Genomic DNA, 17939 nt, shown 5'->3' on the forward strand with positions numbered 1-17939 from the left:
ACGGGATTTACATACAAAAGGTACGTATGAAACAGCCTTTCTAAAGGCTATGCAAGTATGTGCTTATCTAAAAATGATGTTTCCCAATGATAGAGCCCCTTTAATTATATGGTCACTGAGCGACTATGAGAGAGTTACTTGGGAAGAGACACTTTATTGTATGGGTGACTTGAGGGGGGCTCATTAATGTGTTTAAAATGGCCATATGTATGATACCCGCTGTATATATTCAGAGGATGTCAAGAAGAGCTTAAGCTGGCCATACACCTGATCACTCTGAGTCATTCCTGCTCATTTCAGAAGTCTATACAAACCATCTAAGGGGCGTTTACACTTGTGCCTGGTGTCCGTCTGTCGTGAATCTGCCTTAATATCAGAAAAACAGATTGCAAACCATTCTCAATTAAGGCAGATTCATGATGAATGGACACCAGGCGCAAGGGTGAACGCCCCCTAACGTGTTCAAAAGTTGTCCCAACTTCTGCCTTAGGGCTAGTTCACACGGGGACATGGAGGAGGATTTTGACAGCAAAATCCACGTCATAATCCTCCTCCATATTGTGTTAGTGTATCTAGACTGCTAGCTTTTTTATATCTGCTAGCAGATTTCTCTGCTAGCAGAGAAAAAGAAGCGGCATGACCTTTCTTCAGGCGTTTTCGGCTTGAAGAAAGCAATAGAAGTGAATGGGAAGCGTTTTTTACCGCGCGTTTTTTTGCGGCCCTTTCTCTTAAAGGATGGGAAAAACGCCTGGAAGCGGTTTTTACAAAAAAAAAAAAAAAAAGCTCCACAAAAAGCGTGCCAAGGTCAAAAAAACGCTTCCTAATTAGGAAGCATTTTTTTCTGGTGCCAAAATAATCCACACATTATATAGTAGTGAACTAAGCCTTATACCTGAGTTTGGTAAAATGAAGGATCATGCTTCTGGGTTGGATTTTAACTTTCCCAATATTTTTGTTCTCAGAGGAGATAAGTGACTTTACAGAGGTGTCTCATTCTCTTCTCTCCATTTAGAACATCGCTTAGATGATCCAGTCAGCATAGGTGTTGGTCCATCAAGCATTCCGCCAACATCTATCTGATGTGTATGGCCATAGATAGATAGATAGATAGATAGATAGATAGAAGATAGATAGATAGATAGATAGATAGGAGGTAGATAGATAGATAGATAGATAGATAGATAGATAGATAGATAGATAGATAGGAGGTAGATAGATAGATAGATAGATAGATAGATAGATAGATAGATAGATGAGGTGCTGAGACATTTCTACTTATGTTTTGTATGAAAAAGAAGCTTTCAATAAAATAAATATGAAGACAAAAAAACTGGCAAATTATTTATGGGATATAGATGCAGTGCTTTTGCAGGACAGCCAGAATGTAAGTTTACCATTACGTTTGTCAAACTTGTCTAATAAATTACACACAGATTTTTCAACTGTAAACATAGAAAGTAATAGTATTGTATTCTGCCTGGATGTAAAAAATAAGTGATGCAGTATGTGAGCATCTACAAACAGAATAGACCTTGGCTGGACATAAATCAGGAGTAAGATTGTTTATCACATCTTTCTATTTTTAACTGTTTTTGATTTAATAAAACAGAATTAAATAATATTTTAATGTATGTGAGAGAGGGTTGCAGTCTCCAATAGGTAGACTGATCCTATGAGGTCAAAACATACCTTAATGGGGTTGTCCAGGCAAAAATGTATATTTTGAATAGGCCAGAGGAAGTGAAAAAAAAATTCTGGTCCTGCTGACCCATTGTTGTCTTCCGCGGCTTCAGTGAAGGGCATGTGATGTCACTATCTGTGATGTCCTGAAGTCTCTTCGTGAGGCCGCTGATTGGCCTCAGGTGTTACATGACTGCTGAGGCCATTCAGCTGAGGGATCCAGGACGTCACAGTCGGCGAGCAGTTTCACTTCGAGAAGACAGCCCAGCAGGAGGACTGGACTGTGCTGGGAGGACACCAGAGCACTGGGGACAGGTAAGTATGATTTTTAACTTTTTATACTTCTCCCAGTCTATTTTAATTATTTTTTATTGTCTGGACAACCTCTTTAAGGCTAAAGCCCCACACAGTGAGACGCAGCAAAAAAATGCTGCAGAAAAAATCGCAGTGGGAATGCATTGTGTTTTTTACGTAGTGTTTTTCACAGAAAGTCCGCAGAGTTTTCATCCCTGGGCTTTCTACTCCTATTATAGCTATACTGAAAGCACTAGCATTTCTATAGGTGTAATTGATATGCTGCAATTTTCAAAAATGCAGGCACTTTTGAAAACGCAGATTTTCCACTGCAGATTTTTTTTTTCCAATGAGTGGCTGGGACTAGCCAGAATCCCATCCACTTTGCTCGCACTGTAAAACAGCGGAGGTTTTTTGCCACTGCTTTTTGCCCCAGCCAAACTGCTCCATTTTCATAATGTGGGGCCCCAGCCTAAAGGACTTGTTCTGGATTTCAATATATTACTCATTTCTTATTCTCTGGAAATGACTTCATGTCCCGTGGCCTTGCTGCAGTTCAGTCCAATTCGTTGTAATGGGACTGAGTGGTATCATTGCCAAGTGACCAATGGATGTGAGGTCACTACTTGAGAAAAAGAAAGAAGCCTAATCCTAATTTCTAATCCTGCACAACCCCTTTAAGGGTATGTTCACATGGTGGAAAAGGTGGCGGAAACTTTTTCCGCCTTGTGAACTTTCTGCGCAGTTAGCCACGACAAGATGCCAATGCAGCATCAGCATTCCGTCGCGGCGTCCCAATCCGCCCATTCATTCGTGCCTAAACAGGAGCGTGTCTCGAGCTGCGTACACCACGGCTGACTCTGTGGTAAGATAGGTCATATTGCTTCTTTATTCTGCTACTAGCTAGCGGAAAAAAAAAGTCAATGGGAGCCATTTTTTGTTGGCGGATTTTGAAGCGGATTCCACGTCAAAATCAGCCTGCAAAAAACTCCATCTGAACATACCCTTAGGCTGGGTTCACACGGGTTTTTTGGACCAGATTTTGAGGCGGAGGCTGCCTCAGAATCTGGTCCAAAAAACGGCTAGCCACGGCTGGATGCCGAGCAGTGCATACAGTGCACCGGCACCCAGTCATGGCATTCTGCTCCGGATTAGGCCCAAATGAATGGACCTAGTCCGGAGGGAGTGTCGCCCTGCCGACGTCTGCTGCTGAATCAGCCTGAAGAAAGGGCATGTCGCTTCTTTTTTCCCAGGTGTAGTTTGTTCAATTCAATGGGAGGCGTTTTTTTGAGCCGGATTCTGATGCAGATTTCACGTCAAAATCCGTCCAAAAAAACCCTGTGTGAACTTACCCTAAGTGATTTGCTTATCAGTTATCACGTACAACACTGTGCGTAAGTGTAAGATTTGTAAACTAGAATTTAAAAACTAAAGTGCTTTATGTCTGCGTACACCATTCATTTTTATATAACACAAAGTAGAGGGAATTTTTAATGTATGAAGTCCTTTATTTCTTATACTGCTTATGTGCAGGAATGAATATAAGAGTCCTTTGCTTCTAGCAGCGTTGTCATTGTATGAATCAGGCAGTCTCAGTGCTCTATGATACGAATGTGACCATAGAATTTTACTACTGATGGGGGGAATGAGTGTGACAAGTAATATGTAGCGTGTAATGTGATCTAGCAGTCTTGCAGTAGTATCAGCGTCCCATTACTATGCATTAGTCATAAGCTTTACAAGGGTACTGCACATACAGAATACTCTAAAGTTTTTTCTCTACTGGCAGTGCACTTTAAATACACTTCTAAGAAAATAGATCAGCAGAAATTATAAGATGTTTGAAATACAAAGCAACCAGTCAAGACAAATCATTTGCAAGTCTGCAGTAATATATGCCACTTGTTACATCCTAGGTGTAATCTGTTCAGACAGCCATCTCTCAGACTTAATGCTCTTCTGAGGTGCATAATTTCTGCTCTGGAACAGACGCTCCAACCTTGAGCTGTCATTGAGTCAGAATTTTATAATGTTGCTTGCAAGATATTAGTTCCTTGTTTCCCTATGTGAAGATGATATAAGTTTTAGTGTTTTTCAAATGCAAATATGTACTTTGTGCCTGATGGAATAAGAAATGACTCATGTGCCGTATTGAAGCAGTGAGTCATATGTGGTGACACTTTGGTGGATGACAAGCTGCTCTTTGCTACTTCATTTCGTCACAAATTAATTAAACATGAGAGATAACGATGATATTCCGAAATTGTTCTTTTTCTTGATATCACTGAAGGCTAGATTCATTTGATAATTAATAATAAAAAATTTTAAAAAATCATCCCCGATCTTTACTAGCAGGCGAGCTGGAAGGGGGAATTTTTAGCTTGCAGTTGAGTTTCATTAAATTTATTAAATTGCTGAATTGATGTAGGATCCACTGTTAATTATGAATGCATAATTTATCATTTCTACTTCCATAAAGCAAATTCTTAAATGGAAATGCCAAATAATGCAAGAGTAGGATTTTTTGACAATTAATACGGGTAAACCCTAAAAAAACATTTTTTGGAGGAAATCTAAGATCTAATTACACAAAAGTCATGTGAAAAGGTAAAGACACTCCAATACAATAATCTCATTTTGGAGGAGTTGTCCAGGATTATACATTTTTATACATTCAACTTGGAGGGTTAGAAAATAGAAATGCACTGATGCTTACTTGCCTTGATGTCTCTATTTCTGCGCTAGGCTGCTCTGTTTGTATACAGGACTGATGGAAGGCAAACACCACACTCAGCTATATACAGTACTGTTGAGAACGGTGATTGTCTGCTGGAGTCCTGTTGAGATGACCTCACGGCTGTATGCACTCTGTATACAGAGAAGCAGAAGTGACAGCCAATTCAGCGCAATAACGGAGGGAAGAATACAGGTAAATAGGAGTGCATCTTTTTATTTTCTAATCCTCCGATGCTGCATGCATTAAAATTTATAATCTAGACCAAGGGTCAGCAACCTACGGCACTCCAGCTGCTGTGAAACTACAACTCCCAACATGCTCCATTCACTTCCATAGGAAATCCAAGAACAGCAGAGCAAGTATGCATGCTGGGAGTTGTAGTTTTACAACAGCTGTAGTGCCGAAGGTTGCCTATCCCTGATCTAGACAATCCCTTTAAATATTTATAGTTATTATGTGATTTAAAGAAAGCATTTGAAGAGGCTGTCCACCTGTCATCTGTATCTCAGGTGGTAGAAGCTGCACTAGGGACAGTGCTGGTAGCAGAAGACACTCTCCACTCTATAGCAGCCCTGTATCAGGACTGTAGCTCTGCTCTTATTGAAGCGAATAGGAGTAGAGCCGCAGTTTTCTGGAATTGCCATTATACATGAGATGATGCCTTCAGCTTCCTAGAACAGTCTCATGTATAGCTTACAGTGTATGGAGGCAGCCATGGAGTTTGTTTTTTATAATAAAATACTACATTTATAATTTAAATAATTCAGAATCATGCCCCTTACTTGCTCCTGCCTGACACCACCTACCTGAACATACACATAATAGTGTATTAGCTACTCAAACCAGCAGCACATATTGTTCGAGAATAGTGGGGGCCAGTGGCGTAACTACCGTGGTAGAAGTGGTAGTCACTTTTCTGTTGAAGTGCCCATACTTTTGCACCGGTCAAATTTTGGTTTAATGCATATTGCACATTTTCTGTTAGTACAATAAACCTCATTTCACTCCTGAAATATTACTGTGTCCATCAGTTATTAGATATATCAAACTGAAATGGCTGCTGCAAACACCAAAATATTTAGAACTAAAAATGATTAAGATTAATAGGGGTGCCCAAGCTTTTTCATAGGACTGTATATCCTATCTATCTATCTATCTATCTATCTATCTATCTATCTATCTATCTATCTATCTGTATTTGCTTCTATACATGTCTACCATTATACATACTAAAATTGTATTTTATAATGTGATGTTTAGGCCCAATTCACATCTGCGTTCAGGTTTCCATTCGTGGAGTCTGCTTGGAACCCCCCAAACAGAAACCTATACGCATTAAAAAGCGGTTACTTTCAGGGTCTCCAATTATGATATTCTGGGATCTGAAAAAACCCCAGAGTATAATAATTGTTCATGGGTGTTCATTATGGGGCATAATGCAGGAGCCACTATTGGGCATAATAGAGCGCGCAGGAATGCGACGGTCAAATGATGCAAAACACTGGCTTTGGTGGTTGTTAAAGGTTCTCCTTAACGAGAAATTGTCATTAGAAAATTACCTGTTATTTTTATTTGTTAAAAAAAAAATTGTTGATGATTTTATTTCTTATTTTGTCACTATAGATTTTTTTTTTATTAAAAAAGATTAAATCCTGCAATCTTCACTCTGGCCACTAAGCCTAAAAAACACTGATACTTGGTAATTTTTTAGGGATTTTCTTTGCAGCAGTCACCTCATTTACATCACAGACAGTATTTCAATAGAAGATAACACCTATAACACCCCTTGTTATATCCACTTCTGACAGTAGATGATATCACAGTTTATTATAGAGATATCATCAGTTGATAACACACTTGGGACTGGAAGCGCATACAGCTGCATGAAAATATTCCAATCCCAAGTGTGTATTCAATTGACTACATTTCTGGAAATAATACAGGTAGAACTTCAGTTGAATCTCCTTTTTTCTTATGACCCCAGAAGCTTGTTTCTACATTTTTTTAGGCTTGTTTCTACATTTTATAATGCACAAGACATAACTGTTTGAAATGACCCTTCCACCCTTACATTCCCCCATTACACACAAACTTTTACACAGTGAGAAGCAGTGTATAGATCTTAACAGAGAAGCAAAGAAAAGAATGCATAAATAAATGCAGGATTTCACAAGAATGAGCCAAAGCTTGTTAATAAAGTACCGTATATACTCGAATATAAGCCGACCCAAATATAAGCCGAGGTCCCTAATTTTACCACAAAAATCTGGGAAATCATATTGACTCGAGTATAAGCCGAGGGGTGGGGGGGGGGGAAATGCAGCAGCTACTGGAAAATTTCCAAAATTTAAATGGTCGGAGTTTTTGGGTGCAGTAGTTACTGGGGAGGGGGTGTTTTGGTTGTCTGTCTGCCCCTTCCCTGAGCTTGAGGGCTGTTTTTTTTTGCCCCCACTTGGAATTCAGCCTGGCTGACTATAGGGTATCTGCAGTGCTCCTATTAACCCCTTCCCGATAGAACAGGAGCACTGCAGATACCCTATATTCAGAAGACTGGGCACTTTCAGACACAGGGATACCTAATGTGTATGTGATTCACAGTAATTTTCTACTTTTATATGTATTCCAGGGAAAGGAGTGATTTAGAACTTTTCTTTATTTTATTTTTTTAAAGCTTCTTTTTCCCCCCACTATTTTATGGGAGATTTTATACATTAATATTGCGGCTGGTCATAGACCCCCCCCCCTCCTAAAAAAAAAAAAAAAAAAAGAAAGAAATTCTTTGCTTGACTCAAGTATAAGCCAAATAAGTATAATACTCGAGTATATATGGTATATTGCAAAATTTATTAATGACACAAATACTGCCAGAAAATCAAATTATCATTAATATCCGCTGTTGCCCCTAACATGTGTGCCCTGATAAAATATAGTTAAGAAATCTATACCACCCAGACAGGTACTGTTATTTTCAGGCCCAGTACTTCAATAAAATCCTACTAATATTATAAATGTGAACGTTTGTATGGTTGTATGTTTGTTACTCAGTCACGCAAAAACGGTTGAATGGATTTGGATTAAATTTGGCAAATAGATAGTTTTTAACCTGGATTAACACATAGGATACTTTTTATTCCGGTAAATGACATGGCTTCACAACTTCTATGAATTTATGTTCATATACTATATTAAACCACTCTTGCCTGTAGGACAATCTCAGGGAATTGCACTTTGATGATAAAGCTTGGTTTGTTATCTCTCTATGTAAACACAAAGATAACACTGAGTCCATTCTGTACAAGCATCTGCATATTGTCTGATCTGCATAAGTGTTCTGTGTCCTGTTCAGCTAGAGGGACGAGGGGGGAAGATAAATACACGAAGTGAGAAGCAGACACTCCAGGCAGAGACACTGAGATGGGAAAACCCCTTTAATCCAATTTGGCAATTTCCAAATCTTAAACATGCTTGGAAATAGAAAATCTAATTTGTCACAAAATTCTCAAAAAATGAGAGCTATGAAGGTAGCCAGAAGTCAACAGACTTCTCCTTAAACGGAGTGGAGGAGGATTGAGCAAGCTAGGCATCAAGTGGTTCTTAGAGCAGCCGAAACACCGGAGCAGAAGAACCATCGACGCCAACAACACACTCATTATATGGCGCCCCAGCGAGCTACTGAGATGCTGGAACAATCACAGGCACGGAGCGAGGAACAAGTTCAGCGGCAGGCCAGCTTGAGAGCTGCCGAAACACCAGAGCAGATGAACCATTGACAGCAGCAATTTGCTGAATCTAGGCGGATCATCAACGTCAACAACATGCAGACATAGTCGCTCTATTTCCTTTCCGAAGATTAAAGCTTACATCGGAACTTGGAATATTGACTGCAGAAAAAGACTAGTCAATGACATTTTTTCTAAACATTTCTGCTAGATGTTTGTTCCAAGCCTCAACTATTTTTTCGGTTAAATAATATTCCCTGATATTGCCTTTGATCTTTCCCCCAAAGTAATTTCAGATTGTGTCCTCTTGTTCTTGTGTTAAGTTTAAAATAAAAACAATTCTTCCCTAAATCTCACTAGAAACACTGTTAAAAGACCACAGCGCAAACACATTAAATTTTTCCCACGGAGCTTTTCATTCTTCGGACTTTCTTCTTCTATTATACCCATATGGAAAATACCAGCGGTTCCATAGGTATAATTGAGATGCTGCAATTTTCTAAAATCTCAGCGTTTTTCAACATGGAGCTCCCACCTAAAGGGGTTATCCCATTATGGTAGATAGAAACGTTATCCATTGTGTTGTCTTTAAATTCTTTAATTGTTCTCCCCATTGTGAAACAGAGAAATATGATTTTATATAAACTATTCTTGCTTTAAGCATGTCTATTTTGTACCAGCAGGTACGCTCCTCGCTTCAAGACAACCTAGCAGGTATGTTAACAGCCATATGGATTTTGTGCTGTTTGTGCTTAAATAAACATTTTATTATACTTTGGTTATTATAATGTCGAGGTTTGTTCTTTATTCACACATTATGGTTTTTACATTGTGCAAGAAATTGCATTAAGGCCAGTTGCAGACGACCATGCTGCAACCGGCCTGCCATGGATTAAAAGCACGGGCTGCACACTGGGGACACAGGGTTGCCCCATGTCCCGGCTGTGCTTCTGCAGCTCCTTTCATTAAATGAATAGGAGCCACGAAAGGACGGGCCGCAAAGTAGGACAAGAATACAGTAGGACCTGTCCTATCTGATGTGGCGCAAACTGCCGGCCCGCACACGGGACCATGAAAATCACAATTGTGTGTACGGGCCCATAGAAAAGAATGTGTCAGTGTGCTAGCTGAGGAATACATGGATAGCACACTGACGCCACACCAGTCATCTGCAAGGGGCCTAATAGTGCATTTGTACAAAACCAGATTGTATTGTAAAGAATAATGTTTATAACTAATACAATTAAGGCTTAGATCTGCCCCAGAGTCACAATGTCCACATGAAATGGTAGGATTTCCGCACGAAGGAAGAAAATATCTCGCTAGGGACACTTTTCTGCCCCCATTAAGGGACCCACTCTGATATGCTGGTATTTGTCTCAATGCATTTCAAATTCTCCATTTTAAAGGACCTTAAGGCGTATAATAAACTAGATTTAAGAGCAGTCACCCCCGACATATAGCGAATTAACAATTAAGGATAAGGCTGCAACTTAATGAAAATCTGCTTTTATTGTTGTAGATTTTGCTAGGGGGGGGGGGGGGGGTCTTGGACTTTCAGAAACTCAGTCTTGATTTCATTAATGTTGTGTTTTATCTTCACATACATGTAGTGTCACCGCCTGATAACCTGTCCACAAAAAAAGAAATCAAGATTTGGTTTCTAACAAGTACCAGACCATAGAAAGTTCCTACATTCATGATCCTAGTCCTAGGCAACAAACACATTCACTGAAATAGGTTTATAAGCAACTCACTGGTAGAAAGGGAGAGGTAAAAATAAATAAATCATAACCTTTAATATCATGTATATTGAAATCTGATAAAATACGGACTTAAATCAGGTAGGGAAGACCTAGTGAACCCACCTCTAACCCACCTCTAATTTTCAAATGTGATCAGGCTAAAAAACTCATTATAGTAGGTGAATATCAATTCCCAGACAGCAGAATAAACTCACCATCTTGAATCCGATATCTCACATCTACCCATAAATATATAGACAAGACCTGTTCAACTAATCTCTTTGCAATATAAATAAGGAAGGGCAGTTGTACTGAGAACAGCCATACTCTATGGAATACAATGCAAGGAGGCAGGAATCGCCAGGATACCGACTTAATGCCGCGCCAGGGTATTTAGCCTTCTACCCACTGGGCAAAAATCACAGCCAGCACCTGTTCCCTCTATCTACAACTACCCCTTTGAATGTCCTTAGTCAAAACTGGTTCATCAGGAGTATAGCAGGATATATTTGCTTATCTTCATAGATGTCAGCAACCTTTTTTATCCACTGAGTATTTGTTGTATTTCTCAGCACACCTGCCCTCTCTATTTATATTGCACGGTTTCTTGAACAGGTCTTGTCTATCTATTTATTTATGGGCAGATGTGAGATATCTGGATCAAGTTATATACAGTTATTTACCTACCATAATGAGATTTTTAGCCCAAACACATTTGCAAATTAGTGGTGAGTTCACTAGGTTCTCCCTACCCGGTTATAATCCAGATTCTTATTGGATTTTAATATACATGATATAAAGTCGGACATGCAGGACTTTGTGTCCGGTTAAAAAAGTGATTTCCCCGCGGACAGGCAGAAGACGTACATGGGCGATCACCTCTGCAAATCCATTCAAGTGAATGGGTTTGAAAGCTGACCTCCGGGTTTCCGTCTCCTGTCCAGTTTCGCCGGACAGAAGACGGAAACCGTCTGGATTGGCTAAACCGGAGAACGGGTGCAGATGTGAACCCGCCCTAAACATAAAAAATGGATTCTTTTTTTTTTTTTTTTTTTTAGCAAAAAAACTAATGCAAATGAATGCACATCTGTTTAGCAAAAAAACTAATGCAAACGGATCAGTTTTTTTGATGCATGAATTGACAGTTTGCGTCCGTTTTTTTAATTAAAATAACGGATCCTTTAAACTGATCAGTTAAACTGATGTGAAAAACATGATGTGAAAGAACCCTTATACTGTATGCACTGACATAGTGTTTTATGTACCTTCCCTTGAATCCTCTGAAGTCTTGTCAGTGAAAACACGGAATCTTCAGTAAAACCCTGAGAAACCTTATTACTGGGATCATCAGCAGAATCTATAAGGGTTAGTTGGGATACATTTAGTAAAGGATCTGTCAACCAAAAACATTATGGTTGTGTGAAAAGAGCCTAAAGATACTAGTATGCATTATATTATATTATATTATATTATATTATGTAACATTGTGCATTAATGTGCTACTTTTTTCTGGCTTAGACGGCTCCAATGATGTTGTAGCTGGTAATGGTCACACCAAAGATGGATTGGCACAAGCTGACAATATTATTGAGAAAGAGGCAGTAGTGGAAATAAACCAAGTAACTAAGCAAACTTGGATGGAGTTTTCTGACTTTGGCAGATGTTTCCAGTAAGTTAACTACTTCTTTACATATGAATATGATGTCATCCTTTTCTGTTCTCATTAATAACGATTGTAAATATTGTATACTCGGATAGTGTTAATTTAAATGGGTTTTCCCATCTCCTTGTCGCTTTGCCTGCTTTCTGTTCTTCTCACTTCCTGTATTCTTCCACAAGCTGGGGGGAGTGCTTTGACTTTTTGATTAACAGGACACTATAAAGTGTCACAATAGATGTAAACTTTGCCTTTACCATTACTAGAAATCTAATATAAATGCAGATAATATATACAGTAAATGTATAACATTCCACATGTTTGTGTAGAACACTTAGTATGCTTCTACAGAAAACAGACTCAATGTTATCTTTGTATTTACATAGAGAAATAACAGACACTATCAGCAAAATGAATTAGCTGAACTGATTGCCCACACCACAGAGCTGTACATAACAGCACTCAGCCCCCTCCTTCCCCATAGAGCACTGACTGAAAGCAATGACTTTAGGACAACTCTTGAATTTACATAAGATAGCAGTATAGATAGGATCCTTGAGATGGGAATAACCCTTTAATAACAAAAAATGGAAATGAATAAGTATCTGCACTCATCAATCTTATTTTTACAGATCTCACCTTTGTCAACCAATGTGTATTTTTCTTAATTGGAAAAAATTGATCTTGAGGGAAGAAAGATCAAAAGAGAGGCCCAACAAGTAGAACTCATGATGGTTTTCTAGACTTGGTTTTGAAAGTCATAAATATTACATACAGCTGAGCATAAATTTATGTCAAAGCTCTTTAGTGCTACTTTTTGGGTTTTCTAATTATATTCATTATATATAAATATCTCAAATGGCCAAAATCTTTAATTAAACAGTTGATGAAAATAACGTGAGATGTTATATTCAGTGATGGAAAGTACAGCATCTTTCACCTTTTTCCCAACAGAGAACTTACAGTGTACTTAAAGAAATGAGTTTAATTGCAATTCCAGAATGAAAGTATTGGAAGCCAAATTAAACCACATTCTGAATAACATACAAAAAAAAATGCAAAAACCTCCTCTACAGTCATCTAAACCTCGTGCAAATTATAAATACTGTGCAGTATATAGCTTAGTTATTGATCTTACTTCTTGGCATTATATTTTTAACTGTACCAATGGCCTTATTCATATGTAACACAAAGCACACACATACAACAGCATCACGAGCAGATGAATCCACTACCGATAATTCTTCTACAGCTGACATCTTAACTTTCGCACCCAGCTGAACTGAGTGTGCGTGTGTTCTTTATACATATACATATTGTCAGGGTCTGGGGTTGCTAGGTTTCTGGTCCAGTTTCTTTAGTCCAAAACAAAGTTAGAGTTTATTTTCACTCAAAAAAGGTAGTTCAGCAACAAAAGGAAACAATACAAAACTAAATACCTGCACGGCTAAGCTCTAACTGAACATAGAATAGGTTACCTCACCTAGAATAGCAGAAATAGGCAGTTGAATAATTCAGGACACAGCTCCAAAAAAGCAACCTCTCTGTTTGGCACTCCAGCCAAGCTCTGCCAAAGTCTGCTGCTGGAGCTGACTTCTTAAGCCTCCTTGACGAGGAGACGTTCAACAGCTGAGTTGCTGCCGGAACATCCCCAAAGTGTGGACTGGAGGGGGGTGGAATGACTGGTCCCACTACCAACCTACCTGTCATTCCTAAAAATCCAACCCAGTAACCGGAACTTTGAAATAACACTCAGCAGACAGAATTATCTGCTGAGAAACCTTCTTTCTGGAGTTTTCTCATCTCACCCACCTTAGTAGTCTGGGTGAGATGTATACCCCCTCCATTACCTGGCCAGCCATCGGCTTACTATAAATATAAATATATATACACACACACACTCTTTTTATTGAAAGTTTTTTTTGGAACTAGGAACACATGCCAAATAATTAAGAATACAAGCAGATAACATGTACGATTTTAAGCAAATGGATTAGTCATATCACCTATCATTCCCAGGTGCTTTAACCATAGGGGACAGAGGGGAGCAACCACGGGGGAGGGGAATGCAGGGCGGGAAAGCAAAATCAATGATACCTATAACAACTGCAAATCAATCTATAGAGGAGAGTATCTGCATTGACAAATAAAAAAAACAAAAAAACTCGATAGTTTTCAGTAGTTGATACCTTTTTAAACATTGGAGTGTGGATTGAATTTGTCACATGGTTTTATGTCACTTTACAGAAACCTGTGAACTGATAAGGACCTGTAAGTGTTGTCTCTACCAATTACTAACAACCCCCCCCCCTTCTTCCTGGAATTCTAACCCTATGTGTCCTTTTGTATATAAATATGCATCCTTCAGAAATGTTTTAAATCTACTTGAGAAAGGAGCCGAAGCGTTCCGAAACGTCGTAATTTGTCATCATTATGAGTTAGCCATTAAAAAGGTATCAACTACTGAAGACTATCAAGTTTTTTGTTTTCTTTTATATTTCCAACCCACTGGCTAACACGGTACAAGAGCGAACATTTTCCTTATGCATTAACAAAGTAAGAGTGGTCCAATGCAGTTAACTCTTTACATGTGGGCAGAAGTCTCTATAGATAGGTATTCAGCCCACTTTCTCTTTACCGAACTGCCAGCCACCAATTGTTCCATTGAGATTGTAATTGTATACAGTTGTCTATTTCTATAATTGAGGGGAGACATATGTTCTAAATGGGGAGAGGGAAGTACATCAAGTCATTACCAGACATAACTGGCAGCAGTTTATCCATCTCATAGTAAAAGGATTGGGCATTTAACATACCCAGTCCTTCTCTCTGCTGACATTATGTGTAAGGGAAGAGTTGAGAAATCTTCATAGACACAAGACAGTTGTCTCCTCCCGCCAGAATAATCAAGTTCAGTTGGCTTTGCTCTAATGTGTATGGGCCTTAAGTGAAGAAGCAGGATAAAACAAGCTATAGCTCTGCCCTTTGACATATATGTATACAGACACAGATAATTCCAATGAGAAATGTAATGGCTTACTTGTCTTTTCTGATTTACAGGACATTGTACATCTTCCACAAGCCAAATACATATCCCTATACTTGTCAGAAAGCAGATTTCAAGGTAAGAGACTGTATTACTAATAGCTTTTCTTAGGGCTCGTTCACATCTGCGTCGCCCTCTCCGTAGTTCAGGTTTCCGTTTCCTGCCTAAAACAGAGGCAGGATACGGAAACCTGCAGGAGTCTTTCTCACCCATTCATTTGAATGGGTGAGAGAGATGTCGGCCGTGAGCGGCAGCGAGCGTTTTGCGCTCTCCGCCGCGAAACCGGGTTTTATAATCCGGACACAGAGTCGGACATGCAGTACTCTGTGTCCGGATAAAAAAATCCGGTTTCGCGGCGGAGAGCATAAAACGCTCACCGCCGCTCACGGCCGGACCCAGTCTGTGCTTTCCGTCTTCTGGCATGCAGAAGACGGAAAGCACAGAACGGAAAGAAGAACGCAGGTGTGAACCTAGCGTTACTCTGCTTCAAAGTTAGCCGCAAAAGGATACTGAGGATACCTGTGAATCCCATGACCTAAAATACTCTATGCTTTTATCAAAAGGGTTTTCAAGAAATCTGCATGATTTCTGTTCATATTAAAAAATTACAACATTGTGATACCACGGGCATGGGCGCTGTGTTTGTGGCATTTCCTCCGGCACTCGGAGACTTGGAAAAGGTTGTCAAGTCTCCTGAAATTTTTTAAATAACAGTTTTCAATGGTATAAAATAACGTTCATCATATGCATTTAAAATTCTGCTTAGAAAACTATTATACCAGTTGGTAACCCATACCTCTACAACATGGTATAACCCATGGACCAGTCAGTCCTGTGTAATGCATCCATAAGCTATCTGTGTAAGCCTAAACATGGGGTCTCTATTGCAAGACCCACACGTATCATCATTATGGGAGCTTGGACATTCAGTAAGCAGCAGTGCTTTGAGGGTTGAATTTCCATGCACAACATCTTAAAGGGGTTTTCTAGTATTAAAAGAAATATGGCTGCTTTCTTTCAGAAAGAACCCCACTTCCTCTTCTCAGGAAGTGACATCACAACTGTTTGCCACATGGTCACGCTACGGCTTAGTCTCAACGAATGGGACTGAACTGTGCCACCAGACATTACGTCACTTCCTGAAAATAAGAATTGGAGCTCCTTCTGAAATAAAGCAGACATATTTTCTAATCCTGGATAAATGAATGAGACTGAACTGCCACATGGCAATATGATCATCAGATGTGATGTCACTTCCTGAGAAGAGGAAGTGATGGTATTTCTAAAAGAAAGCAGTTATGTTTTCTAATTTTGGATAACCCCTTTAAGTCCAATGTGTGGGATGCTTTTCTATGAACTGATCAGGGGTCTACTAAATTTTTATAATATAGGTATGTTAACAAAATCTTCAATGCATTCATATTAAAAAATTGCATAACTTTCTATGCTCCAAATAAAAAAGCTAAAGTGGAGAAGGCCTGTAGTGGATCAGTGTAAGAAGCCGGAGCCATTAATGGACAAGCAATTACTGAGGGCTGCAGTAAGAACGGTGACAAGCTGAGTACACCATGTTAGCCTAGTTATATTTAGGCTTTCATTTAACAGGCCTTTGTAACCCACTTTCCTAGTTAATTCTCTTGGCTTTAAGCTCATTATAAAGATTTGCATTATGAGATTAGTTCACCTCCTGAGATGTTTGGGTGTATTTTAGAATTAATTCAATATTTTATAAAAAAAATCCTATGAACTGAATAACTCTATACAAAATGTTATTACTATGTGGCACGGGGCTTTGTTAAGCAGAAAGTCATAGATGAGAATTCTTTTCTCCATCTGTGAGTGAATACAATAGTATAACGTAAAAGGACTATAAATAACTAAATAGCTTAAATTATTGATTGGAAGTGATGAAGGACAGGAAGGGAAGACAAAGTGTCAGTGAAAACAGCGCTGCTCCTGAGACTTTGTCAAACTTTTTGACCCTTGTGCCTTTCGTCTCTTATGTCAACAGTAAGCCTTCATGCAATTAATAATTTAGCAAGGAATAGGCACTTGACTATTGCTCAATGCTTATGTCACTTTAACTTTGTATTTAACACCTTCAGTTGTATCAGAGATGATAGATGAATAAGATGAATAGGAGTTTATTCATATAATTACCGAATTGTATGGCCATATAATAGAACATAAGTACAGCATTAATACATAGTAGTTATGTATGACTGCACCCTATTTGACCTTGGCTAATTTAGAGTTTTATGTTATGAGCTGCAGGGAAATGTGAATTGATATTTGCATGTACAAAATCTGACTTTTAATGTTTTTTTCCTGTATTAAATAGATAAAATTGAATCTGTATTCATTTATTTATTTTTTTTATTCTACTCAGACAGCAGATGATCGAGATAGAGGGATCTATTTCTTATGTGTTGACAATATGAGGCCTACAGAAATTTTGGTTAGTTTTTCAGCACTGACACGCTGGGGAGATTCATTCGGTAAGTGCAAGAGTTTTGTTTTTAGCAAACCAAACCACCAACTCCGAGGGGGCATTCACATGGAGTAAAGTGGCGCTGATTCAGCGCTGAGAAAAAGACTCCCATTGACTTCAATGGGTTCCGTTTAACGTGCGGAACACATTGAAATCAATGGGTTAAAAAGCCTCCCATTGATTTCAATGTGTTCCACCCCCATGTGAATGCCCCCTGACTCCTCTATTTTTCCACTTTCCGACTCCGGCTCTGACATGGCTGACAGTCATGATTAGTCAGAAGCAAAAAGGTAAAAATTCTCAAATTCAATAAAAAGCTAATTGATTGAAATGCTATGTAAGAAACTATGCAACAAACTATGTATCTAATTAATTAGAAAATGTTAATAATTGCATAATATAATTAAACATAATGAATAATTTTATTTTGAAACTGTAGTTGGTAATTTTTTTTTTTTTCCTGAATCTGACTTTACTCAAAATTGTTTTTGATTCCTATTCCATCTCCATGACACTGACTCCTAGCTTTTAGAAATCCCTCAGGGTCTCGGACCAATCGGGGTAGGGAGG

The 17939-nt window shown here is 38.8% G+C and overlaps 1 protein-coding gene across 1 annotated transcript in view; it reads left to right on the top strand.

Moving 5' to 3' along the window:
* ADGB (androglobin) overlaps positions 1-17939 on the top strand; it is a 214934-nt gene that overhangs the window by 91912 nt on the left and 105083 nt on the right. The window contains exons 14-17 of the mRNA XM_075267640.1: positions 9114-9144; positions 11694-11844; positions 14893-14956; positions 17268-17376. Coding sequence (XP_075123741.1) covers positions 9114-9144; positions 11694-11844; positions 14893-14956; positions 17268-17376 — 355 coding nt within the window. The remainder of the gene's footprint in view (positions 1-9113; positions 9145-11693; positions 11845-14892; positions 14957-17267; positions 17377-17939) is intronic.

The sequence above is a fragment of the Leptodactylus fuscus genome, chromosome 3 (genome assembly GCF_031893055.1).
Source record: "Leptodactylus fuscus isolate aLepFus1 chromosome 3, aLepFus1.hap2, whole genome shotgun sequence".
NCBI classification, from domain to species: Eukaryota; Metazoa; Chordata; class Amphibia; order Anura; family Leptodactylidae; genus Leptodactylus; species Leptodactylus fuscus.